Below are 27,903 nucleotides of genomic sequence, written 5' to 3' on the forward strand. Positions count from 1 at the left end.
TTGAAGCCATCGAGTCCCAAAGCCAATATCTCTCAGAAATGTTGTCCAAGGACATATTTTCAACATACCTGAAGTTGATGGTGGATCAAAATGCCTGACATTGGTTTTCAGGGGGGTCAAAATGTACAAAAAATGTACAATTGGGGTTTTGCATGGGTAATATCTCAGCTAAAAATATTCTAATAGGCTCAATATTGGTTAAGAGTAATGTCCTACCAAAGGGCTCCGACTAGGAAAAAAATGGACAATAAAATTATTTTCACTTTTGGAGTTTTGACCCCCCAAAGTTGGTCCCGGATGGACGAAGTTGCATTTTGAGGGCCCTATATCTTTTAAAGTAAAGGAGTTACAAGTTTTCTGATGCCAGATTTGAATTCTACACAAATAAGTACCCCAGCAGGATACATACTTTTCAAAGTTGTAAATGGTTCCCTTTATACATTCATGGACCTCCAAACATCGTCTTTCGCTATGCACACATTTTTACGCTGACCCTCTAAATTTCAAATTGATGCCACGGGAAAACGAAATGGAGTATGAAGCTCAAATTTTCGGATTTTACTTTCTCATCAATATCTACCACCACACAGAAAAGAAAAAAATTGAAGAGGTGCTGCGGTGCACATCCCTGGAGTTGACATGGACTGGGCCATTAATGAGTTCCTACCTCCCCCCGATTATAACTAAATCTTAACAAAGTTGTCAATTGTCATTTTATCATGGGGCAGTACCTTTAATAAATGTCCTAGATCATTTATCAAAGTACAAACCATCCCTATGTAATAGATAGGGAATGCTTATGGTAATCAGTTATCAATGATAATAAAATAACAATGATATGATATGCACCAGGCGATTATGCTATACTCGGAGGCAGATATTCTAGTTCGCGTCTGATGACCCGGGTCAATCAAATACCCTATGGCTCATGATTGGAGAGCATAGTGGAACTAGGGTGGCGCCTTCCCAAGTTACACTATACTAACCAATCTCAGGCCATAGGGAGTTCGATTGATAAGGACATAAGATGCGATCTAGTTTAGTTTCTGCCTTTGAGTGTAAGCACATGCAGAATAACACAAAAACCCTGTCTGCTAATACTGGCCTATAAAAATTTCAGATATTCACATGTTGCATTCATTTGCATATAAATATTAGTAAGTCAAGGGTTCAGTGCAATACTGACTCTCTCATCTCCAGTACGGCTATTTTGAAAAAATTGTGTTGGAAGAAATCTGGCCTCATAGGCCTTTGTAGGCCCATGTCTTTATTTGGGTTGGGAATGGGCATAAATTTTTGTTGTTACTAGAAGTAGAAAGCCCATAATATGTTTGAAATGTTATGGAGATACATCAGTATTGCTTTGAGCCCTTGGATCATCATATATTAACATAATTCAGAATATCCTACATGTACATGCACCATTGTCAATATCAAGTCCTGTTCAGTCCATAGAGCTATGGCATAGTACTATTCAAGGATTTGACATCTAGGCAAGCGCATCTAGCATCTTTTGGTGTCTTTCTTGTCTTCTTCCATAATTCTTTCACAGAGGGTTTCTCAACCAAACTTCAGATATTCTGAATTAAATTACAATGTATTGAATAATTCAAACCAACTCTATCCATTCATTCCTGCATAATGTGGCGTTGCATCATTCTGGCATGTAGTGTTGCATCATTCTGGCATGTAGTGTTGCATCATTCTGGAAGTGGCTGCAAGTCTGGTGCTTGATACCTACACAAAAATGAAAGGCAAATCAAATATAATGTCATTTTGTGAAAGAAAAAAATTATCCCATGTTGAAGGGGCACTTCATAACGATATTCATCACCACTTCCCTCACAGCAATAATGAGATTACTATATCAACAGGTGCATAGCCAGCCTTCTGTTCACCTGGTCCAACATGAAATTTCATCCTGTTTATGTTCAATTATACTTCAATATTATACAAATATTACATGCCTATGAGTGTGATAGTACAAAATATATCATGAGGTCAAATTTTGACTTTTCTATTTCACAAGGTGTACCCGAGTGAAATAGATCAGTCAAAATTTGACCAAATGATATATTTTTACTATTACACAAATATTGGCATGCAATATTTGTTTTATATCATGATAGCACATGGTTTCTTTTCATGCCATGTGATAGTAAAAACTATCACATGGCTAAAGTCACTGTAATCATGATATAACACTTGATGAGCAATATCACTTGATAAGATGAAGAAGACAATTTTATTAGTTTCATTGTCCCAATTTTACAAAATATCCAGCCTATAGCAGTCTGCACCTTTCCTGCAGGCACCACTGAGTATCATTTCATACCCTTTGTCAGAATATATAACTAGTGATATTCCAATCTCAAATATGATTTTGTTTGCAAATGATTTCCATCTAAATTGTTTTCCTTCCTTCATACACAAATAAATCAGACCATATACAAGGCTATGATGATTGTTTATCAGGTGTGAGCCAGCCTTTTGCTGACCCTATGCAAGTCCGGTGCAACATGAAAGTTTCGCACTATTCATCATGTTCAATTATAGTCGAGTTTTACAATTTGTGGTCTGTTGATGTCTGTACCATTTGAATCCCCTGCTTGTTATATCATCAAGTTTGTTCATCTTAAAATTACTCGGTTTTTGTTACTGTGTGCATCAATTAAATACAGACTCACGCTTGTGTAAATTCACATAATCGTGTGCCAGTCACGCAACTAGTGTAAGTTTTACTCCCAACCGCATGCATGCCATTCTATATCAATACACAGTGTTATGAGTCTTTATTGTTTTTGCCAATTATAAGCTGAACAAGCTTTTAAAAAGGCACCAAATATTTTCAGGACAGCATGAAATAGATGACACTTGTCTGTTGTCATACCTTAGTCTTGCTACTGGTGAGTTGATGAGGTCTTCTGAGTAGTACTTGAAAAGAAGTTGTCTGTCTGTTAAGTGTCTGTTCACAGCTAAGAACTCTTCAAATGTTGCATTAGGATCACACTATTGGTTAACAATGATAAAAGAGAACATTCAAGTTAGTGAAGTCTTCACAATTATAGAACAACTTTCAATTCATTTGAAATTATTATACTTAGTCCTCTGGGTTGATAGGGTGAACAAATTTAATCTTTATGCAGAGCAGCCAGCGCACATAAACACTGCTCAGTTTGTTACTGTTTACATTATTTTACATTAAAATATTGGATCAATGTCTTTGTAACAATGAAATTTAACAGGTTTATAGTATTGATAGAATTTAAGCAGAGTTACCAAAATATCACTTTATTTAGCAATAATTTTACATCTACAACTTTGCCTAATACCATATTTTGCAACAATATTTCATTATGATTGCAATGCATACAATATGCAAGTGCATTACCAACAGCCATATTCTGGGTTATAAATCTAGTCAGGGTCAATTTCACTAAATTTACCCTATTGTATCTTGAATAACTACTAATAAAAAAGTATTCTTTACCCATTCAAACTTTATGATGGGTTCCTGCTATAAATCCCTATTACTTGAGATGCATGGCAATGGCATTTATGAGGCATCATAGCTTATAATGAGGACCTAACATGCATGTGAATGTTAGTGAATTCCATCTTTGGACAATCCCTGAACTATACAGAAATGTTCCTTCCTTTCTCTGAATTCTCCTGTCACTACCATGTTCTATGTTTCACCATGTTCCAAATGGCTCATCTAGAATTACATACTCAATATAAATAATAATAATACCAAATCTTGTACTAACCTTCTTAATAGCAAGTGCAACTTGTGAAATATAAAACCTAGTCACTGTTTCATGGTATCCCCTCTCAATCTGAAACAAGTAGAATACAGATATGTTTAAGGTGATCAACCCTTGAAGTGCATTTTAATTGATTGGTGTGCCTTAACAGATTGAAACAACTGCTGGTGTGTGGCTGCTGCCTGGTTTGATCTGCATCAATGTTTCTTTACAACATGTGCAGGCTTTAAGGTGTTAGCAAGCCCAGGCTATATACTTCATCTTGTTGACAGTTCACTCAGTCTGCTCCAAGTGTCCCGGACTTGAGCCATGTGGTAGTGGGTTGAGTGTTTTTGTCCCAGGAACCCTCCCTCTCCAATGCAGCTTCTGTTGTGACATTACATGGATCTTCCGCCTCTCCATCTCAAGTTACAAAGTTCTCCATCACTTACAAATTAAAAGGTTACATACACCAATGTGCCAAGTCCATACCCCCCACTTTGTCTCTGTACTTGAGCGTAGAATTTCCAAGATTTTCAAGGAACAAATCATTTTCTATATATCGTGCTTGCAAGCTCCCCCACAATGCCATATATACTTGACAGTTTCAATGGTGTTTTGAGCTTTAGAGCAGAAATCAAAAAAGAGGCATGCATGGGAATAAGCCCAATCGGCATTAGAAGTTTGCAATGCATTGTGGGACAGTTTTTGCAGTTTTAGGACACTTTGTCCTTTGACCTATCGGGAAAATTGCTGTAATTATTAATAATTTATTTATTATTGTCATAATGTTATCATTAAAAATATTTAAATAATTAATTCATTTAATAATAATGTTTTTTAAGTTTGTTTTTATTCTAGTAACAAGTTTTAAATTATATTTTGTACGCACAAAACCCAAATTTTCCAGATAGGTCAAAGGGCAAAGTGTCCTAAAAAAACCGGAAGTTACAATAGCGATTTGGCTTATTTAGCATACAATTAATTTGCTCAAGCCCTTTGGGTGACATTACACATTCCATCTGAACTGTTGAGTTGTCACTCTGTCAGCTCACTTTCATTCTTGTTATTTTCAGTAATATGATGCCCAAATCTTTAAAAATGAAATATATGGACCTCAAATGAATTCAATTGATGTATAATATTATCATATCATATGCAGAATACCAAATTGATAAATTATTGCTTAAATTTTATAACATGAAATTAAACATACCTTTTCTTTGTTCTGTTCATTATATTTCTGGATACCATTTCTGTTTGTTAAAGTTATAAAATAGAAAAGAGTTAGTTGGTGATGTGAATTAATACAAAATCAAACAATGTGAAATTATATACCATATAAAAACACACACACAACACTAATAATCACTGTGAGCCCTCATGTTTGTATGTCGCTCATGGAAGGCAAAATTAAGTACCTCCGGATAATTTGGCTATGCACCCTGCAAACTTTGACTCAAAGTATGTTGTTGTTTGCATTTTGTTTGTAACATGTTGTGCCAAAGATATGTGCAAAGCTCTGTAACACTCAAGCTTAAGGTTATTAATTATTTTAAACTGTTGTGATTTGGTAGTTCACAGCATCTTGCGAATGGTAGTGAGCTTTGGCAAAAACTGCATTGCTCAATTCATAGCGAGCGTAGAAGAATTAAAATATCACAGATATACTTTTATAGGTGCTGCGGTTCTTGAGTTACGCTGTAAAGAGGGCTGAAACAACAACACTTTTGTAAAACGTACATAACTCATTAACAACAATAAATTAAGCAAGTTTGCAAAGTATACGATTTGTAGAACTAACTTTTGCAAAACATCAAGGTGTTAATTTCTAATAATATATTGATCTAGATAATAAAAATCGATTTTTAGGTTGCTTCGACCAACAATACCTCGTCTACCCTTAAATGCACAAATCACCATTCAATTTTGGGCTTCTGCTGAAAAACACAAGAGGTACACTATTTGCTCTTCATGAGAGACAACCCAAAATGGCAGTTTGACAATATTTATTTAGAGGTTAATGACTGCGCATCAGTTGTTTTGAGGGTATTGTGAAAATATCTAAACATTGTGCTTAGCATAATTAGATATTTCACAATACCCGAAAAATAACTGATACAAAGTCATTAACCTCATTCATAACTGTCACTTTTCACTTTTTAAATTTAATTTACATCAAATTTTCTTTTAAATTTGAAAACAAAATATAATTTTAACTGTATCTTTTGTTTTCCCTGTAAAAATCGAATAGCTCAGTAGTGGGCAATCAGTCAATGTCCAAATACGGCGGCCAGCATACTTTTAGCTATGTCACAAGATGAGGTCATTATACTTTTTCAATAACCTGCATTTGCGTAATTCCTGCATTTGCGTCCACGCATTTTAAAGTTATTATCTGTGATTGGATTAAATACGTCGCGATACTCTTTAGGTATAATTAGCTTACCTTATAATTGGTGTAGCTTGCTCTTCTCCATATTTCTTGACATAATTCCAAGACATTCTTAGATGAGCCTCATGAGTCCAGTCTTCAAATAGAAGTGTTGTGTCTTCAAATGCCTTCATGAAAGTCTCATCACCAACAGAGTGGAAGGACCTGGGATGCGAAAAAGTATGGTAGGATTTCAATGGACAAACTTTATTACAATGTCCAGAAACAACAATGCATTTGAATCCATTGGTGGGTAATGATGGAAGGGTGAAAGCAAAACTCAACAAGCAAGCACTTTCCCAGTAAGGGGTTAAAAAAGTAAGTCCCTTAACCAGCATGCATCTAGAAACGTAACTTTGTATACATGACTCCAATATTTCCTATCTGTTATCAATGAGTAAGTCATTTTTGAAAGTTGGTTGAGTTTTTGACTGGAAATGGCTGAATGGTCAGTTCTCAATGTTAGAAAAATTTGTCCTTGAATTGTCCTTACTTTGCAAAATAAATTAGAGGGTGGTTTCCATTATTGCCATGTATATGTGCATCTAGTACTTCTCCATACCATACATGATGATCTCCTATTGTGTGTACATCATAGGCTTGGCATTGTAATACACCTGCAGCACCATCTATTAATGGGATATCCTGTAATAAGACATCATAATATTACAGCATTTAAGGTGGCTGTGTACTCTCAGACATGCATGTAGTAAAAGTGCAATAACTTTGTAATTATTTGCATAGCAAGACATATAAAAGTATACATTTTTATAAAGGCAAGACATCAATAAATCTTAATATAAATACAGATTTGGGGTAAAAACAACAATTATGAAGAAAATCACAAAAAAGTGAGTTTTTGGCAATATTTGTTAGGTACATCATAACAAAAAAATACTCTTTCCAAAATATTTTATTTTGTTTTTAGCTCAATCTTGAGGCTCCATTCCAAAAACTGTTTTTTTATTTTTTTGATATTGGCCTTAGTTTTAGAGATATTGACCATATAAGGCATCAAAATGAACTTTTTAAAATTCACAAACGCCTATTTTGCACAAAATGATGCCTAAAATCGAAATAGACCAAAATATAAAAAATGAGAAAACCGCTTTCTTGAGTCGATCATGCTTTTTACGATGATCATATTTGCTTACCTATAGATACTGTATTTATTGAGTTATCGTGTACCTAAATCGTCATTTTACCGAGAAAATGAACATTGAAATAATGGCCGTTGAAGTTTAAAGTGGTCACATTTTGCCCTTTTATCGAATCTCACAGGAGAATGCGGCAGTTTTTGTTTTTCTACCTTATATTACGTGAACATCGGGTAAATCCAAAGCCCGTTGAGAAGTTTGAGCGAAATCCATTCATAACTTGATATTCAAATCGAGGGAGAGAACTTGAAAAAACCCACATTTTATCAGCTAAAACGGAGCCATTTGACCACTTGAAATTAGTGTTTCCAAAGGATGCGCCACGCATGCAGATAAGCGTCGGCTGCGTCGCGTATGCGTAGCGTATCTGTGCGTTAACAAATTATGCGCGATGCGTTGTTGCGCCAAGGTACCTCGCTGATACAACAAAGATTTTCTCTCTTTTAAAATTGCAAACACGAATGAAATAGTGAAATAAAATCCATAAAATAGCGCAGTTGGAGTTTATAAATCTGGATTTTCTTTCCTTGTATTTATAAAAAACATAACAAAGTAACAAATATCAAAAATCTCAATTTTATGAAAGAAACAACGCCTTGAGTACACAGCACAAGTAAATAAAAACAACATAACAGGGCACTTTCTGATCTACAGCCCGAATTGAATAATTGATCTAAGTGACTTATAGGAAGGCCAGTGTGTGAGGTTGGGGTATAGCACTGAACTGACCTCAATGTCTTACAACACGACCAAGTGTATGATGTATACCACTGAACAGATCTAAGTGACTTACAGCAAGGCCAAGTGTATGAGGAATAGCATTAAATTGATATAAGTGACTTACAGCAAGACCAAGTGTATGAGGTATAGTATTGAATTGATCTAAGTGACTTACAGCAAGACCAAGTGTATGAGGTATAGTATTGAATTGATATAAGTGACTTACAGCAAGACCAAGTGTGTTAGGAATACTAGCATTGAACTGATCTATGTGACTTATAGCAAGACAAGTCAAGGTGTAGCATTGAATTGATCTAAGTGACTTACAGCAAGACCAAGTGTATGAGGTATAGCATTGAATTGATCTAAGTGACTTACAGCAAGGCTAAGTGCATGAGGTAAAGCATAGAATTGATCTAAGTGACTTACAGCAAGACCAAGTGTATGAGGTATAGCATTGAATTGATCTAAGTGACTTACAGCAAGACCAAGTGTATGAGGTATAGCATTGAATTGATCTAAGTGACTTACAGCAAGGCTAAGTGCATGAGGTAAAGCATAGAATTGATCTAAGTGACTTACAGCAAGACCAAGTGTATGAGGTATAGCATTGTATTGATCTAAGTGACTTACAGCAAGACCAAGTGTATGAGGTATAGCATTGAAATGATCTAAGTGACTTACAGCAAGACCAAGTGTATGAGGTATAGCATTGAATTGATCTAAGTGACTTACAGCAAGACCAAGTGTATGAGGTATAGCATTGTATTGATCTAAGTGACTTACAGCAAGACCAAGTGTATGAGGTATAGCATTGAATTGATCTAAGTGACTTACAGCAAGACCAAGTGTATGAGGTATAGCATAGAATTGATCTAAGTGACTTACAGCAAGACCAAGTGTATGAGGTATAGCATTGAATTGATCTAAGTGACTTACAGCAAGACCAAGTGTATGAGGTATAGTATTGAAATGATCTAAGTGACTTACAGCAAGACCAAGTGTATGAGGTATAGCATTGAATTGATCTAAGTGACTTACAGCAAGACCAAGTGTATGAGGTAAAGCATTGAATTGATCTAAGTGACTTACAGCAAGACCAAGTGTATGAGGTATAGCATTGAACTGATCTTCTTCATCTTTGGCTGGTGTAGAAAAATGTACTCCATAATGAACCTGAAATGGCATCAAACATTTTGTTTATTGTTAGTTCCTTTGGCAAGACATTTGAATAACGGTCCAAAAATGGCTAAACACATGCAGTCAATTGCTTCTCGCAACGGTGGATCTATGGTATTAGGGTTGGTCAGATAAGGACAACTTTTTGGGGGGCCTACAGGTTTTGATTTGTGGTTATGTGTACTTAGGGTTGCAATATTAGGGTTGTGATCAGAATGAAGATAAATTGTGGGCTATAGTAGAAATTCCAATTGAATGAACGCAGCTTTAAATAGTGTGACGTTTTTTGCGTACACTGCACAATGTACGCCAGCGTGTGTGACTATGCATCAGTAACACGGAAGCGAATCCAATCATGCCAACGCACTCGTGATTGGTTAGCATTGTATCCAAGATCGTGTGTTCGCGTCGTAGTTTGAAATACACGATATATGATCATGGTTGGATCGAGTACAGCTGTTGAAAGTTACGTTCATTCAATTGGAATTCCTACTATAGGTGTTAAGAGTTTGGATTAGGATTGGGATAAGCATGACTATGATTTGTGTTATTAGGGGAATACTAGGGTTAGGATTCAGATAAGGAACATTAGGTCATTAGGGTGATAACACTTTTTGATGTAATTTTGAAATATGTCTATATAGCGGAATAGAGGTTATCCGTGTTCTATAAGTTGCATATCCTATCAACGACTGCTATACCTTGTTTAGGACTTTCAAAAGAAGTACCTGCATGTGCAACCATGACTGTTTCAAAGTAGCCCGCCAAAGTCATGCAGGTAACTCCGAGGGTCATGTATTGAATTGTGTTGAATGAGGAATACTACGGGAACCAGCGCCTTTTGTTAGAAGTCACGCATGAGTAAAGTGGATAACCTCTATTGATGTGTTGTGTATTCGTGTGGGTGTGTCTTTCCATTCTGTTACACAAGTTCATTTACCTATACTACTCACCTGTTCTTGGGCTAGTACATTGACTGCAAAACGCTTGGTACGTATCATTAATGAATGCATACGACTGAAAAGAGATTAATATATCAATGCAAAATAATATTAACTTATAACCAATTCATAGACAAGCAGAACATTCAATTAATTAAAATAAAATGAGTCATTTGTCACTTAAGGGCAGAGTAATGGGAGAGAACATGGACCTTTTCGAGCATAATTATTTTTGAATTGTATGTCTAAAGTATATAAAACTATACATTTTTGGAAAGGAAATGAGTCAAGGAATCCCATGGTGACGTCAAAATTGTTCAAAAATCTCGAGTTTTTGAAAAATCACAAAATGCACTTTTTACCCCAATTTTTTGTGACAACTTAAAAAAATTCCGCTCGAGTAAAAAAATTTTAGTTACTTTTTCATGGAGAAGAGACATGAACTTAGGGAAGGTTTTTTTATTTTTTGAAATTGCCTTATTTTTCGAAATATTGCAAAAACATGTGAAAAAAGCACTTTTCTCACTCTGTTAAGCTAAAATTGCACATAATGGTGTATATTTTTGTTTAAAACAAATATTTTGAAAAATGAGAAAACCTTCCCTAGACTTTGTTTGGCTCTAAACGATAGTGCAAAAAGTTTACCTTTATCTTTCATATTTTTCGAGTTATCTTGTCACAAACATCGTACAATGTTGTCAAAAATGAACTCTGAGAAATCGATGTTTTAGTAAAAAATGTCAAATTTATGCACAAAACGTCCTTATATTTTTAAACGGCAAGACTTTCACGCTTGTAAAAGCTGTATCTGGTGCGTGGTCTAAATATGCATCTTTTTGCACCAATGAATCTATAATGTCTGCTTTTGGTGCGCCCAAATCCAAAATAATTAAAAAATCTAAGTGGCTTTTTCACTGCAAATTTTTATTTTGTTTACATCACATTTGCTGGCGTTAACAACATACCCAATGCGCCTTGACTCGTTGGACATACGCCAGAGTTATACGCCGGTCACGCTTGACGCTAATCAAGGTCGTAATCACAATATTTCGATTCACGCATTTCTGACTCATTATTTCCCGCCAATTTACTAAGCTGTTTTGAGCCATGTGACTTTTTAGAGTTAAAAAGAGTGAAATAAACTCAAGCAAAAATACGAATAAATATTAGCAAGTTGTATTTTATCAGTTTCAAGTGAAAGAATACATCTTAGTGTTGATAAATATCGAGAAATCTCAAATTCGGGCGTGGACGAATGTGTCTTCCATTACTCTGGCCTTAAGGGATCTAGAATGAGCGTTTATTATGCTTTCGACAGTATTTTTTGGGACATGAGAGCACCTCAGACCTATCGATTGTATTCTGAATACGAAGCATGTCTTTCTGATATCAAATAATTTTCATTTTTTGAAAATCACAATATAATACAAATTTTATGACAAATTATAAAAATTTGATATTTTTCAAATTTTTGATATATAACAGTCCTCGGTAATTATATAAATCTAATGATATATTTTAAAGTGTATGTAGCAGGAGGAAAAGTCGACGTCAATTGAAAATTTTGACCTTTCATATTGAAGATATGGATTTTTTCCCAAAAAGACCTTTTTTTTTTGGTGTTTTGGGAAAAAATCCATATCTTCAATACGAAAGGTCAAAATTTTCAATTGATCGTCGGCTTTTCATCCCACCTACATACACTTTAAGTATAAATCATCAGATTTATAAAGTTTACTTCAAGTACTGTTAAATATCAAAAATATCAATTTTAATGATTTGCCATAAAATGTGTATTAAATTGCGAATTTCAAAAATAAAATTATTTGATATCAGAATGACATTCTTCAGATTCAGAATGCAATTCGATATGTCTGATGTGCTCTGATGTCCCAAAATAAATACTGTCCAAACGCTCATACCCCAGCCCTTAAGTTTGTCTTTCACAAGATGAAAAATTTCACATCAGGCAAAATAAAATTCTAATTGTGATGGGATATTTACTGCACTGGAGCCTGTAAAATGAACAGGAATATTAACATTTGAAAATCATGGTCACATCATTGACTTCCAGTTGAGTAAATAGCATATTCCTATTATAATAGGACAGAATTCGTTGGTTTTGGGAGTAAGAAGAAAATCAAAGTATTTGAATTCATTACTTATGGACAACTGCTTTAGCCTACTTTTGATTTGATGTACCTCTTAGTGCCCCTGTACTCTTTTATACCTGTTTGTGAGTCATTTAAAATTACCTTGATTATTACCACTAATTTTCACATGATTTATTAAAGATTTTACATGAATATTTTGGATTTGAATGGAATCTTTATTTTCTATAGCATACAAAATCACTATAAATCACTGCTCTTTTTTACTAATAGTAGCCAATCACGAGTGAGTTGGATTCACTTCTGTGTTATACATATTACACACCCCCCCCACACACCCCGGCATTCATCACAAAGTGTATGCCGGTTGGCACCTGTGTACAGTATAGACCACTTGACATGTGACGTCATTGCCCGGCAGTATGCGCACGCATTATGTTACTTTCCATTGTTCTTTGCCCTGCAGTGTGCGTGCGCATCGTAGTCTGCTCAGGACATGTGTATTTTAAATCTCCCACCACATTTCATATAGTACAAGAAAGCCATTGAACAGTGAAGCGGTTCGTTCGGGCATATCGACAGACCAATCCCTCGCCTTTGTTGATAAACAATGATGTAAAGTGGTCTATACTTTCATTCAAATGAAATTTTTGCTATAAATCCTAACACGTACATATGCAGACAATCCAAAGCAAAGGTGTGGCACAAAATGGTCTAATATAATATATTAATGATCAACACTGATCCCAATACTCACCTAGGTTTAGTGATACATAATGATATGATGGGTGGCTGCATGGATACACTGGTAAAGGAACTACAGGTGACACCACGCTTGAAACACTGCCCATCTTCATCTAGAGAACTGGTCACTACTACCACTGAAATAAAACACATAAAACTGGTAATCAATTGATTCAATTCCCAATGCTATCACTGTATCACACATTGCAAACATGGATATCAAGAGAAGGCAATAAATACTATATTCGCAAACAATTCTATAAGGCGTTCCATCACAATTCTCCTGTGTGAAGGAGCACCATCATGCATCTATCTGCAATGATTCGCACAACTGCATTTGTACTCGGTTCACAAAAATAGCCACTGAGTCTTAATTGATGGTCACACGCCATTGATATTACTGTTGTGAGCCCGGGTTGTGAGAGGATAAGATGTTGGTTCAGCTACATGTATCAACTGGAGCATTTGAACCAAATACCTGATGCTTTGTAAAAATCTAGTGGCATTTTTCAAACTACTTTATTTTGATACACCCTGTTGATAAAAAAAGGTAGACCAACATCAGAGCAGGGAAGTGCAAACCACCAGAAAACCATATCTGTCATTTACATCATCTAAGAGAGGCCTTCCTTTGTCATCTGCACCACCTAAATAAACCCAAAGGCCTGCTTCGGACCTTAACAGCACTGGTGTTGTGATAATGTTACTGACCCAGATAATAAATACCATCACCATATAGTCAATTACACAATATTGTCTGCTAACTATTTATATCTAAATAGACAAACAATTAGTGCTGGGGCTATGAGAACAAAAGAGTAGAAGTTTTGTAACTCCTACATGTACCATTAAGTGATTCTTGCAATGCAATAATATAATCGTAATAATATGGGGACATGTTTGGGACATCTTCGCATGTGTGATGGGCATGTAGGGGTGTGTTTGTGGGTGTGTATGTGGGTGCGGAACTGCTGATGTAGGGATGTGTGATAGCAAACCTAGAGGTGTTTGTGTGTAGATAAACCTACCTGGAGAAGGAACACTCCTCATAACATCTTTGAATTTTGGTAGAAGCTCATCAGGTGATGTAGTCTTCTTTGAAGAACTTTCATTTCGTAGTACATTCAGGCATGCTGTAATGTCATCAAAGAAATAAACACAAAGTGATCAGCTACATGTACATACATTTTCCTTTCAAGGAAACTCATTGGGCATTTTCCCAAAGCTGTGCAATATCCTGCCTGTGCATATCAATATCACTTTATTTGAAGCCTCAAGAAACTCCTCAAGCTTTTTTTTTTTTTTTTTCACTCCAGCATGTAGCCCAGCACCTACTCTTATAAAGTTTATTCTGATTTATGTTGAAATGAATACACTACATGTAGATCACAGGCCTCATTTGTTTGGTCACAGGAAACAAGCCCCATGTTACAATTTGCAAATATGTAAATACTGCTTACATCCTGGATCCTGTATGTATTGTTCTGCTGGTATTGGCCATGGTGGGATGATGAGCTTTGCAAAACCTTTTCCCACTTAATTGTCAAGTGCAGACTTCACACTACTGATGACTCATGATTCACACTGACTTTATTTCGGAAGGAAATGAGGGGAATATATTATTTTATAAAATATTGGCTGTCAACCATTAGCGGTATCTGCATATGGAAAAGTAGTCTCTTTTGCTCAAATAAAAGGGGTCCCACAGTAAAGCAATGGGAGAAAATTGTCTTTTAAAAAGGGAAAGTCTCTTATTTTTTGGCTCACTCTTAATTGTCTCATGTATATATTAAACTTTACTTTCCCTGATTTTCAAGGAAATCTGATGAAAGACCTTGTCGTACAGGAGCACTAAACACCGCAAGGTATTCCCAAAATCTCACTCGATTTACGGCTAAATACACTGACATGCACTCCGTTTCATTAAAGAAGCGTGCTATAGACGGCCCTCACTTGATAATAGAAAGTCTGATTGACTTGGCTTAAACGCTATTTCCTAGAAATGCCAGATTCTACTCTCTAAAAAGGAATCCGATTGGTTACAAAATGCCGTCGTACCGTAGGAAAAACCATACCCTCTTCCGTACAGCCCTGCTTAGTGTGCTGTGTGGTAATGTATGCATTGTGCATTGACCTTGAACGCCTCTGTACACACACAGCGTGCACACACTGGAGTCGAGTATAATTTATTTAAAGAGACTTTCATAGGAAAACTTTTCCATATGGATAGGAAGTGAAAGTTGAACTTGAAAGCACATTTAACACAGGAAGAATTTCTTTCTACATTTTGATTTTCTATTTCTACCTCTGCTGGACAATACAATGAAAAAATATTGAAATCCTCCAGTAGGTGAACATTTGGACAGGTTAGCAGGATAAGCCAACTACTGTAGTGCCTTTCAGTAAAGTAAACAAGAGCTCAATCTTATTACCCGATAATAACCAGATAAATTCCAAAACAAATTTAATTGAGATTGAACTAACCCTAACAGGCCTGGGTACCTGGGTACCACCCATAGCAAACAACTTCTTTTGTTTTTTCTCTTTATTCCTTCCTTCTTTCCATTCCAGTTGCCAAAAAGCCTTTTGGGCATTAGGGTTAACCAAATTTAATTTCAACTACATGTATACACAGCTTATTTTTGTGGTTGAACAGTTTCTAACAGCTGGATATTTTAATAGTTAAACTATTATAAAAATAAATATGACAACACCTATAAATAGGCTTTCCTTATTTGCATCTTTTATCTTTTCATGCTCAATTAGGCAAAGCACCAAGACAAACAGTCACAGGCAAACATCTTAGTACTGATTATGTGACTATGTAAAAAAACACATTGTGGTCTTTAACAAAGGTGTTTATCCTGGTTATAAGAATATCCTATCTGGATGGAATTGTTTATCTGAGCTGAGTTGCCAAACTTGTGATTTGGTAGCCCAATTTGAAGATCCCCCTGTGACTTTTGATATTTCCTGTCCCGTGTGATAGAAACCAATGGTTAGGCCCTTTACAATTAATACTTACTGTTTAAGATTTTAAAAAATGCATGAAATAACTTAATTATGGTTGATTTTATACATTGATAATAATGCAGGAGCGTTCTCTGTTTGTTCAGCATCATACTCATTCATAGTTAAGATGATCAAAGTAGAAACTTAAAGTAGCAAATTAATGTAATTAAAATGTCATTTTACAGAGAAACTATCAAATAAAAAAATTAAAAAAATATTTTGCAATTCTCAATTTTGGATGTGAAGGGCCTTTTAAACAATAGTTACGAAAAAAATTAGGTGACTTTTCAACATTGGCTCCTGTGAGTTTCAGATAATTTCCTGTCCCACAGACACCAATGGTTTTAAAAGAGAAAAATTGGGTGACTTCAATTATTTGACCTGTGATTTGTGCTTTTTTTTGTCAGTTTGTTTACAACCTAAGCTAGGTCTAGCTAACATTAAGTGAGTAACAGAAATAGGAATTTTCTTCTAACTTTTCAACACTGCTATTATGGAGGATTAAAAGTAAGACAGTTTTCCAAAAGTAATGTCTTGTTCCTCTCCCCCCTCCCCACCTTGTGGACCAGTAGTAAAAAGATAAGCAGAACTGAAATCAAGTACTGTATGTGCAAGTGCAGAAAAACATACCAAAAAGTAATTACATCCTTTATTATGAGATAGTAACTCAAATGCATCAAAATTTAAAACTGAAATGCCAAAGGAGGCAATTGAATTACTTTTTGGTGGGTGTTTACAAAACAAGCAGGCCATTTGGTAGCCTAATTGGGCAACTTTTGAAGATTTCCTTTTGACCATAGAAACCAATGGTTAGGAAAACAAGTTGGACTGAACCTTTGTGGCAATACTGGCCTAATCAAAAATTAAAATTCCTTTAAAAAAAGGAATGGGGCGCCCAATGGAAGCTTTGATGTTATGTGCTGAAATCTGGGCGGGGGCTTCCTTTTCTAAAATTTTCTTTTTATTGTCTAAAATTTCAGTTGTAACTTTGAGAAGTTTGAGAAGTTCTATAGCCTTCTATAGCCTTACAAATGTATAAGAAGCACTTCAGGACAGTTTTGTGATCAGTAGAGGGGCATAGGTAAGGCCAAAAAAAAAAAGTGTTTGTTTGCCCAGACACGACCGACCCAAAAAATCAAAAAAAATCATACACTTTTTTTTTTTTTTTTTTTTTACAATGATATAAAAATAAAGAAAACAATGTTTTTTCCCAAAAAAAATGCCAAATGACACTTGAAAATTAATATTCCTGGCAATCACAGCTTTCATTTTTCCCATTTAGCCCTCCCCAACCATGCCAACAATATTTTACCATCAATCAACATCAATATAGAGAACCAAGCATGACAAGTACATGTATGGTCTGGGATTTTGTACTCCAGCCCGGTATTGTTACAGGTTAAACTTTTATGGCAAGGTGGAAATACATTTATACTCCTATATCAAAGCGAGCCAATCAGAAAAGCGGTTAGAAAAGTATCAGTGCAGAGTACATTGATTGTGTGCAATCCGCGTACTATGCGCAGTGCTTTCGCACACTAGGGTTTATTTATTTTTTCGGGCGGGTTGATGCATTTATATTTGGTCTTATTTCCAACATTTTTAGTGATAGTTTTGTTGTAAAAACAGCACTAAAATCACATGTATTTTTCTTCTCGGGTATTCAAATAGGCTAATGAACACGTATTACTTGTTGCTCGAGAAATTAGACAAAATAATGCACTTGTGCTACGCATCGACGCTAGCGCGCATGCATTATTTTTGTCTAATTTCTCTTCCTACAAGTAATACACGCTCATTAACCTATAATTAAAGTTTGACACAATTAGTACAAAATGTAAGGCTGAATGTCGATATTTTCTCTTACCCCACTTGCTGCAACACATGTACAGATCTAAAAAAAAAAAAAAAAAAAAAAAAAAAAAGGAAATCGACCTACCGACCCACTCCTTTCTACCCCATGTCTGGGCAAACAAACACTTTTTTTTTTTTTTTGCCTAACCTACCAGAAAAACGAAAAAAAAGGTCTCCTCCTTTTTTCCCAGGTATCGTAGTGCATGCAAATACATGTACAGACCAAATAAGGGTTTGCACCATTTTTCAAAAAGAAAAAAGCCCCTCCTCCTTCCTTATTTTTCAAAAACCTGGACTCTATTTTTTTATTCGGCCTAAAGCTTCATTTTTCAAATTCAACAAAGGTTCCAAATCTAGCCAGAACCAAAAATTCTCATTACTATTTTTAATGACAGTTGTGTCATTAATTCCTGTTTCACATCTTTGTTTCCAATGAAATACTCCAATGCTATTTTGTTCAGTGAATATGTATTGTATAGTATTCAAATTCACTGGCCATTTGCTGATTTTATCTGACCGTACCATTCAGAACATACTTATTTCAATGTAAACATTTGATTGTTAAATGCCCCAGACATATGAGACGAAAAGAGAGTCACAGATCAATCATAAAATAGCCAGAAAGAACCTGGAGAAGAACATACCTTTTTGTTCTTTCATTATAGCCCCAGGGGTACTCAGTACAAATGACCATACGGGGGCGTGCATAAATATGGGTAGCATTTTCAGCCTTCTGGTATAGCAATGACCCCTTTTTCAAAGCCTATTTTGGTATATGATTATGAATGGGTCCTTTTTTCAAAATTTTCTCAATTTTTTCGAAAAATAGCCAAATTTTTCCTTAATCTAGCCCAAAATTTTCAAAATTTCCACAAAATTTTGGGAAAATTTGTAAAAATTAAGACAATTTGGGTTAAATTTGCCCGAAAATTTTGACTTTTGGTATATAAATGGGTCCAAATTTGAAAAAAATTGGTATATTTATGGGTCCACTTTCAAATTCTCAGCGGCACGTCCCTACCAAAACCAAACTTGAGTACCCCCGGGTTATAGCCCCTCAATAATTTATTTTTATGACATTTGAAACAACAGTCAAAATGCACATTTTCAGCTTTCTGTACAAAATATTGTGTATAATTAGCAAGGCAAGTAAGCTGGGCTTTTACTACAGGTTTGCGCTCTGCACACATGGCAGAAAGTGCTCAAAAAAAAGTTATTTTGATTGAAGGAAGCAGATTCCCAGCCTGCGCCAATTTGAGCGCCACCGCTGCTTCGCACCTGTGCAAACTATCAAGTTTAGGGCGACGTCATCATTTTCAAACTACAATTATCAACTTCTGAAATTGCAGAAAGTTTCCTAGATTTATTTATTTATTTCTTATTTAACCTGGGGTGACCAATCAATGCACTGGCACTGTTCTCCCTTGGTTCCTAGGGTAATTTATTTTATTTTATTTTATTTTATTATTTTATTTTATTAGATCTTATTTTGCCTGGAGAACAAACTCAGTGGTCCACACTGATTTCCAGTCTGGCCCAGGGGTCAAACAAAATACATCAAAAATACAAATGAAATACATACAAAAGAATTACATACCATGGAATTAACAAATAACATCATAAATGAACACACCAAGGAAGCACATCTGTGCTGGCCGGCTGCAGTGCAGCAATGTCGGCAGGCTTCTAAGACAGCCCGCAATCAAAGTTGGTGAAGTACAGCATGTCTGGCAATGCCGACTCAACCAGAACCAGAACCAGGACAGAGTCCGCACTGCAGCAAATTAGAAAATTCTTGTACAGGGATGCACCACACAGACTTTCAGATGCTGACTTTCTCTATACCTACTTTTCTTGCTATTTTTGCAATCCATTTATACCAATTTTTCACAAATTTGCCTTAATTGTGTAAAATTGGGCACTTTCGCTCAAATGTGCCCAATTGGCCACATTGGTCTCTACTGAAAACAACAGCTCTTACTGAAAACCCACCCATTGCTGAAAAGGTATTTTGTTATTCAGATTTCCTTTTACAAATTAAGCGTATTGCTAGCCGTCCAGCGTGTATTATTTTGCACAAGGTCCAATGCACACGCTTGATGTTGCACACGTATGTACGTGATGGTTAACGCTGAAAAGGAACCTTGGAAAAAATGATACCCCAAAACCGTGGCACATATGCACATACATATAAAAGTCTTGAGTACATGTATGATGATACAGGCAGATAGTGATTAATCACAGAAAAAAAAGTATTTGGATGGTTATAGTTGGTAGTACATGTATGTATACATGTAGTTTGGCTTGAGACCTCGATTCAAAATTGAGTTTGTTTGCCACAAATTAAACAAATTTATTTAAAGGAAACAAAGTAAAAAGGAGATATAGTATAATACTAAATACAACTTCAGGGTAGCACAAAAGGAATTAAGCGCACCTAAACAATTACAGGACTTTTGAACAAGCCGTGCAGAATCAGCACTACCCAGCTTGCATAAAGCTTGTTTTAAAATACAGTATAAAATGAAAAGAAATAATTATAACATACCTGTGTAAGGTGCAGAGAAGATGAGAAAAAAAAGCCTCTCTATTAAATAAATTTGGCGAGAGCTATATCCTGTAGGTGTGTCCCTACTGGTATCATGAAGGCAACTGCATCAGCCCAAGCAAATCTTTAATATTATTTGCAATGTTATATATCACTTGTGCTGTGGTTTTAATCTATGTGGGGCGATTGCACAATGCACAGTGTTGCCAAAAACTTTTCAGCTCAATTTGTGGGTCAAATCATTGAAAAGGCACCCATTTTTTTTTAAAAACCAGTGGTTTCTATGGGACATGTGCACAATGTTGAAAGTCACCCAATTTTTTTCTTCACCATTGGTTTATGGACAGGAATTTGTCAAAAGTTGTGGGGAAAATCTTCATAAGTCGCCCAATTGGGCTCCCAAATTGCAGGTTTGGTAATCCTGTTAACAACACAGGATGTATGGTTTGCTGGCTTCATAAACTGCTAATGATTGTCCATGTATTTAAGTTATTGATCTGTAAAAAAAAAAAGCTTCACTGTGTTTACCAAAGGCCTTCAAACAATAGTCCTATTATGTCATACCATTATACCTACAATTTACAAGTTTCTGCAATAAATAGATTTGGTCAGAAACTTTGATTTTTTTATGCATACTGGTAATATTTTTTGCTTTATACATACAATACATGTAGGACAATAAAAAATGTTTGCTTGTCCTCCACAGCTTTTCTATGGCAGGAAAAATGTTTTTATTTTAAAAATGTCTTCCTTCTATAATCTGTGACTGCATCTAGACAAACTGTTAATTTTTTTTTTTTAACAGTTAAAACATGAACTATATTTATTTGCATCATGATGGAAAAATATCACAATAAACATACTATAGGCTAAAATATACTTGAAAGCAAATCAAGTCAACAACATTAATATATCAAATGTTACCAATATACAAAATTACCTTAGTGTATGATTAATTTTTCCCTTCCAGTAAGGAATATGACTTTCTACTTTTATCATAAAATGAACTCAGCCAAAAATATCTGCTCTTCAGGGTCGGCACTCACAAAAAACCAAAAAAAAACCCCAAATTTTATCTTTTTACAGATTCCGGAAGTGGATGACGATATTTCATCATAAAAAGAGCAAAAAACCCCTTTTTTTAGGGGAGTGGAACCCTCAAAGCCCATTCCCCGATCCCTAGCGTTCACTAAAAAGATAGTGCGAGGCGCGAGAGCTTTGCTCGATACGCTTCGCCTTTAATTAATATTTTAACCAGTACTTTTTGGTCCTGGTGACAACCCTGCTGCTCTTGAATGTTTACTTTACATAATACTGTTTCTGAACAAAAATTATGTTTACAATTAATAAAAAGGCCATGATCAAAAATATTGTATCCCAAAATAATTGACAAAATAGTTTTAAATCTATTCTTAATCCACAGACTGTTTCAAAATACGATGACAATATTCCAAAAATTATTTACAATCTCAAATTTAAATGTACCAACATTTCAATGTTCTCTTCAAAACTGTCAAATTAGTCTTGAACGTGGTATACCAAAGTCAAGACTAATTCACCAGTTTTTTGTGGAAATATACTTACACTTACACTTTAAAAGGTATGATGGGAATAATTTAGGCATCAGCCTTTTTGACCCCATATCCATTTTCGCTCTTATACCAAAACTTATCAAGCTGAGACTTGAACTGGTTTGTTGTCTTAGCCTCTACCACTATTTCTGGGACTGAAAAGAAATTCTTCCTGCAGTTGAGGCCCTTCTTCAGTGCTGACTTGTACAACTTGTAGTTGTGTCCTCTACCTCTATGCCTCTGCGTATTCTTCTTCGTTGCTGCAATCCCTTCCAGTCCTTTCATGATCTTGAATGTTTCAATTAGATCTCCTCTTAAGGGGTACTACACCTCTGTGGTAAATTTGTGACTATTTTTGCATTTTTCTCAAAAAATAATAACACACTGGTAACAAAAGTTATGTATATTATTATTATTATACCACACTGAAATGTCAGTGACTCAAGACAAGCGGTTCAGTATATATGACCGGAAATGAGGTACATCCTAACGGTACCTTATTTCTTATCATAAATAACAAACCGCTTGTCTTGGGTCACTGAAATTCCAGTGTAGTAATTGATCTTCAAAACTGTCAAATTAGTCTTGAACGTGGTATACCAAAGTCAAGACTAATTCACCAGTTTTTTGTGGAAATATACTTACACTTACACTTTAAAAGGTATGATGGGAATAATTTAGGCATCAGCCTTTTTGACCCCATATCCATTTTCGCTCTTATACCAAAACTTATCAAGCTGAGACTTGAACTGGTTTGTTGTCTTAGCCTCTACCACTATTTCTGGGACTGAAAAGAAATTCTTCCTGCAGTTGAGGCCCTTCTTCAGTGCTGACTTGTACAACTTGTAGTTGTGTCCTCTACCTCTATGCCTCTGCGTATTCTTCTTGCTGCAATCCCTTCCAGTCCTTTCATGATCTTGAATGTTTCAATTAGATCTCCTCTTAAGGGGGTACTACACCTCTGTGGTAAATTTGTGACTATTTTTGCATTTTTCTCAAAATAATAACACACTGGTAACAAAAGTTATGTATATTATTATTATTATACCACACTGAAATGTCAGTGACTCAAGACAAGCGGTTCAGTATATATGACCGAAATGAGGTACATCCTAACGGTACCTTATTTCTTATCATAAATAACAAACCGCTTGTCTTGGGTCACTGAAATTCCAGTGTAGTAATTGGATTCCTTGCCCCTATAAAATACATAACTTTTGTTCCCACTGTGTAATTAGTTTTTGAGAAAAATGCAAAAATAGACACAAATTTATCGAGGGGTGTAGTACCCCCTTAATCTCCTTTGCTCCAAACTGAACAGCTTCATCTCTTGTAGTCTTCCTGGATAGCTCAGATGTCTAATGCTAGGGATGAGTACAAGTTTTGTGGCTCTCCTTTGGACTTTCTCCATCATAATGATATCCTTCTTGAGGTATGGACACCATGCTTGGACTGAGTACTCCAGGTGAGGACGGATGAATGTTTTGTATAACATTGTGAAGCTTTTCTTGTAGAAGTGCTTGAAGGTGTGCTTTATTACTCGTAAGCTGTTCATTGCCTTATTTGCTGCCGCTGCACACTGCTTACTCGACTTTCCGTCTTCTGTAATTATCACTCCAAGATCTTTCTCTTCTGTGCCATGTGAGATAACCTCATCACCAAGCTTATATTCTTATTGAATATGATTTTTTTCAAAAGGAGGATTAATGATTACTGTGTATGAAAGCCATTTAGTACGAGGAACCCATACCGTACTTAGGGCAGCATCAATAACGAAAATGTCATACCGATAAATGACACGTCTGTTATGCCCGTTTTTTTTAGTTTGCCTTGCGAACTAAAAGCCATTTGGCAGTTCATAGTTTGATATATTGCTTTCTATTTGAAATAAATTCTTACCTGATGAATTTTAAAAGAATGTGTACATTGTAAATCATTTTTTAGCCATTGTAACCCTCTCCATTAAAGTGTATTGTTGATATTAATAAAAAACCTGCTAAGGGGTCCAATTTTGACCAGAACCTGTTTAGGGGTACTTTTTTTGGGGAAAGCGTGCTAAAACCTACAGGTTAAGGGGTGATTTTGAAAAACAGGGTAGAACCTGTTTACGGGGTGTTTTTAAAACCGTTGTTCACGCATGTGTACACCAATATAGCTGAGTGCCCCCCTGGAAAAACTGTTTTGACATGTACTGTAAACAATTTTTCACCACGGGGATCCATTTTAGACCAAAGCAATTTTATTCAATGAAATCTAACCTGAGACGAATATAGTTAAATAGTCTCAGATCTAACTATCACTGCATGATATTAAACTAATTCTGTATCAAGGATAAAGTACCAGTAATTTTTGCCTGCATCACTATAAAGTTTCTGGTGTCCAAATTTCTTCAAAATTTTGTACTTCCTTGGGGATTACAGTAATGCAGTTTTAGGGTATCTCCAGCAATCACAACATTATGCCTTACATATGTAAGAAAAATAATTATCAACCACAAATCACATGGTTTTATTTAAAACAAGCTCATAGTGACCATAACAATTTCTTAAATTCGGGTTCGCCAAAATCTTGCATGGGGGAGGGCAAAGATTTTTGGCACATCAAAAGGGGAGGCAAAGGTTTTTTGGCACATCAAAAGGGGGGGCAAATATTTTTTGGCATGGCCAAAGCTGGGGGAGGGGGGGTTGGCAGACCATTTTGAGAATTCACCACCCAGGGGGTACACATAATTATTGCACCACCTCTTTATATGCTTGAAATGTTAAGGGCAAATTTGCAAAAGTGTCCTTGGAATTGTAAAATGGGCATTTCAAAAGTTACATGTACCATTTGGGGTAAAAAAAGGGGGTAACGGTCATGGAAGTGACCCCACTGGTTCCCCGGTGCTTTTTGGCAAGGCAGGGGGTGGGAGGGGGAAGAATGAAGGAAGAAAGAACCGATACCGTAAGAAGAAGAGAAATTTTTTTTTGGGGGGGCGGGCAATTTGAACCACTGACCCCTGCACGGGGATACGTTGCCACAGGGGCTACCTTGGCCGGCCAAGGTTTCTGTGCCATGATTCTTTTGCATGATGATGCAATATTTACATATTTTACATACGGTACATTAATTTATATGATAATTAATTAAAGGAGTATTTCGTGATCCTAGCATCCTCTTTTTATGACATTTTTCAGTACATATCCACGAAAAAAGCATATTCCCAAAATTTCAGTTGATTCCGATATTGCGTTTGCGAGTTATGCATGATTACACTGCAAAATTCCTGGCGCCAGAGTGACTACATCGCACTGGAACTCTGAAGTCACTACCGCCGTCACTCCAGAATAACCTACCCTATGGTGGCCGACAGAGTCACTACAGGAGAGTGACTACATCGGAAACAAGGCAGTAGGGCACTATGCAGCAGTGTCATCACGTAGTGACTACAACTGCTAGCCTCCGATGTGTTACCTGCTCGATGCAGCATCGGCGACTCATGATGTACACCACCGACTAGATTCCGACAGTGGTCCACATCTTGTAGTCACATCAAAGTGACTTCCGTATCCAGTGCCCCATGCGTCGCCTGCTCGGTGCCCAGTCGGCGAACTTCAAGAATAACACACTGGTAACAAAAGTTATGTATATTATTATTATTATACCACACTGAAATGTCAGTGACTCAAGACAAGCGGTTCAGTATATATGACCGGAAATGAGGTACATCCTAACGGTACCTTATTTCTTATCATAAATAACAAACCGCTTGTCTTGGGTCACTGAAATTCCAGTGTAGTAATTGGATCTTCAAAACTGTCAAATTAGTCTTGAACGTGGTATACCAAAGTCAAGACTAATTCACCAGTTTTTTGTGGAAATATACTTACACTTACACTTTAAAAGGTATGATGGGAATAATTTAGGCATCAGCCTTTTTGACCCCATATCCATTTTCGCTCTTATACCAAAACTTATCAAGCTGAGACTTGAACTGGTTTGTTGTCTTAGCCTCTACCACTATTTCTGGGACTGAAAAGAAATTCTTCCTGCAGTTGAGGCCCTTCTTCAGTGCTGACTTGTACAACTTGTAGTTGTGTCCTCTACCTCTATGCCTCTGCGTATTCTTCGTTGCTGCAATCCCTTCCAGTCCTTTCATGATCTTGAATGTTTCAATTAGATCTCCTCTTAAGGGGGTACTACACCTCTGTGGTAAATTTGTGACTATTTTTGCATTTTTCTCAAAAAATAATAACACACTGGTAACAAAAGTTATGTATATTATTATTATTATACCACACTGAAATGTCAGTGACTCAAGACAAGCGGTTCAGTATATATGACCGGAAATGAGGTACATCCTAACGGTACCTTATTTCTTATCATAAATAACAAACCGCTTGTCTTGGGTCACTGAAATTCCAGTGTAGTAATTGGATTCCTTGCCCCTATAAAATACATAACTTTTGTTCCCACTGTGTAATTAGTTTTTGAGAAAAATGCAAAAATAGACACAAATTTATCGAGGGGTGTAGTACCCCTTAATCCTTTGCTCCAAACTGAACAGCTTCATCTCTTGTAGTCTTCCTGGATAGCTCAGATGTCTAATGCTAGGGATGAGTACAAGTTTTGTGGCTCTCCTTTGGACTTTCTCCATCATAATGATATCCTTCTTGAGGTATGGACACCATGCTTGGACTGAGTACTCCAGGTGAGGACGGATGAATGTTTTGTATAACATTGTGAAGCTTTTCTTGTAGAAGTGCTTGAAGGTGTGCTTTATTACTCGTAAGCTGTTCATTGCCTTATTTGCTGCCGCTGCACACTGCTTACTCGACTTTCCGTCTTCTGTAATTATCACTCCAAGATCTTTCTCTTCTGTGCCATGTGAGATAACCTCATCACCAAGCTTATATTCTTATTGAATATGATTTTTTTCAAAAGGAGGATTAATGATTACTGTGTATGAAAGCCATTTAGTACGAGGAACCCATACCGTACTTAGGGCAGCATCAATAACGAAAATGTCATACCGATAAATGACACGTCTGTTATGCCCGTTTTTTTTAGTTTGCCTTGCGAACTAAAAGCCATTTGGCAGTTCATAGTTTGATATATTGCTTTCTATTTGAAATAAATTCTTACCTGATGAATTTTAAAAGAATGTGTACATTGTAATTCATTTTTTAGCCATTGTAACCCTCTCCATTAAAGTGTATTGTTGATATTAATAAAAAACCTGCTAAGGGGTCCAATTTTGACCAGAACCTGTTTAGGGGTACTTTTTTGGGGAAAGCGTGCTAAAACCTACAGGTTAAGGGGTGATTTTGAAAAACAGGGTAGAACCTGTTTAGGGGTGTTTTTAAAACCGTTGTTCACGCATGTGTACACCAATATAGCTGAGTGTTTCCTGGAAAAACTGTTTTGACATGTACTGTAAACAATTTTTCACCACGGGGATCCATTTTAGACCAAAGCAATTTTATTCAATGAAATCTAACCTGAGACGAATATAGTTAAATAGTCTCAGATCTAACTATCACTGCATGATATTAAACTAATTCTGTATCAAGGATAAAGTACCAGTAATTTTTTGCCTGCATCACTATAAAGTTTCTGGTGTCCAAATTTCTTCAAAATTTTGTACTTCCTTGGGGATTACAGTAATGCAGTTTTAGGGTATCTCCAGCAATCACAACATTATGCCTTACATATGTAAGAAAAATAATTATCAACCACAAATCACATGGTTTTATTTAAAACAAGCTCATAGTGACCATAACAATTTCTTAAATTCGGGTTCGCCAAAATCTTGCATGGGGGGAGGGCAAAGATTTTTTGGCACATCAAAAGGAGGGGAGGGCAAAGGTTTTTTGGCACATCAAAAGGGGGGGGGGGCAAATATTT

General features: G+C 36.0%; 1 protein-coding gene across 1 annotated transcript in view; it reads right to left on the reverse strand.

The window, feature by feature from the left end:
* Positions 1-783: 783 nt before the first annotated feature.
* The window catches only part of LOC140157848 (uncharacterized), a 31,526-nt gene continuing 4,406 nt past the window's right edge, over positions 784-27,903 (reverse strand). The window contains exons 2-11 of the mRNA XM_072181099.1: positions 14,061-14,165; positions 13,046-13,169; positions 10,190-10,253; positions 9,150-9,233; positions 6,674-6,825; positions 6,196-6,345; positions 4,963-5,002; positions 3,771-3,839; positions 2,891-3,009; positions 784-1,737 (exon numbers count right to left, since the gene is read on the reverse strand). Of these exons, the coding sequence (XP_072037200.1) occupies positions 1,701-1,737; positions 2,891-3,009; positions 3,771-3,839; positions 4,963-5,002; positions 6,196-6,345; positions 6,674-6,825; positions 9,150-9,233; positions 10,190-10,253; positions 13,046-13,169; positions 14,061-14,165 (944 nt within the window). The 3' untranslated portion in view covers positions 784-1,700. The remainder of the gene's footprint in view (positions 1,738-2,890; positions 3,010-3,770; positions 3,840-4,962; positions 5,003-6,195; positions 6,346-6,673; positions 6,826-9,149; positions 9,234-10,189; positions 10,254-13,045; positions 13,170-14,060; positions 14,166-27,903) is intronic.

Source organism: Amphiura filiformis, chromosome 1 (assembly GCF_039555335.1).
Source record: "Amphiura filiformis chromosome 1, Afil_fr2py, whole genome shotgun sequence".
NCBI classification, from domain to species: domain Eukaryota; kingdom Metazoa; phylum Echinodermata; class Ophiuroidea; order Amphilepidida; family Amphiuridae; genus Amphiura; species Amphiura filiformis.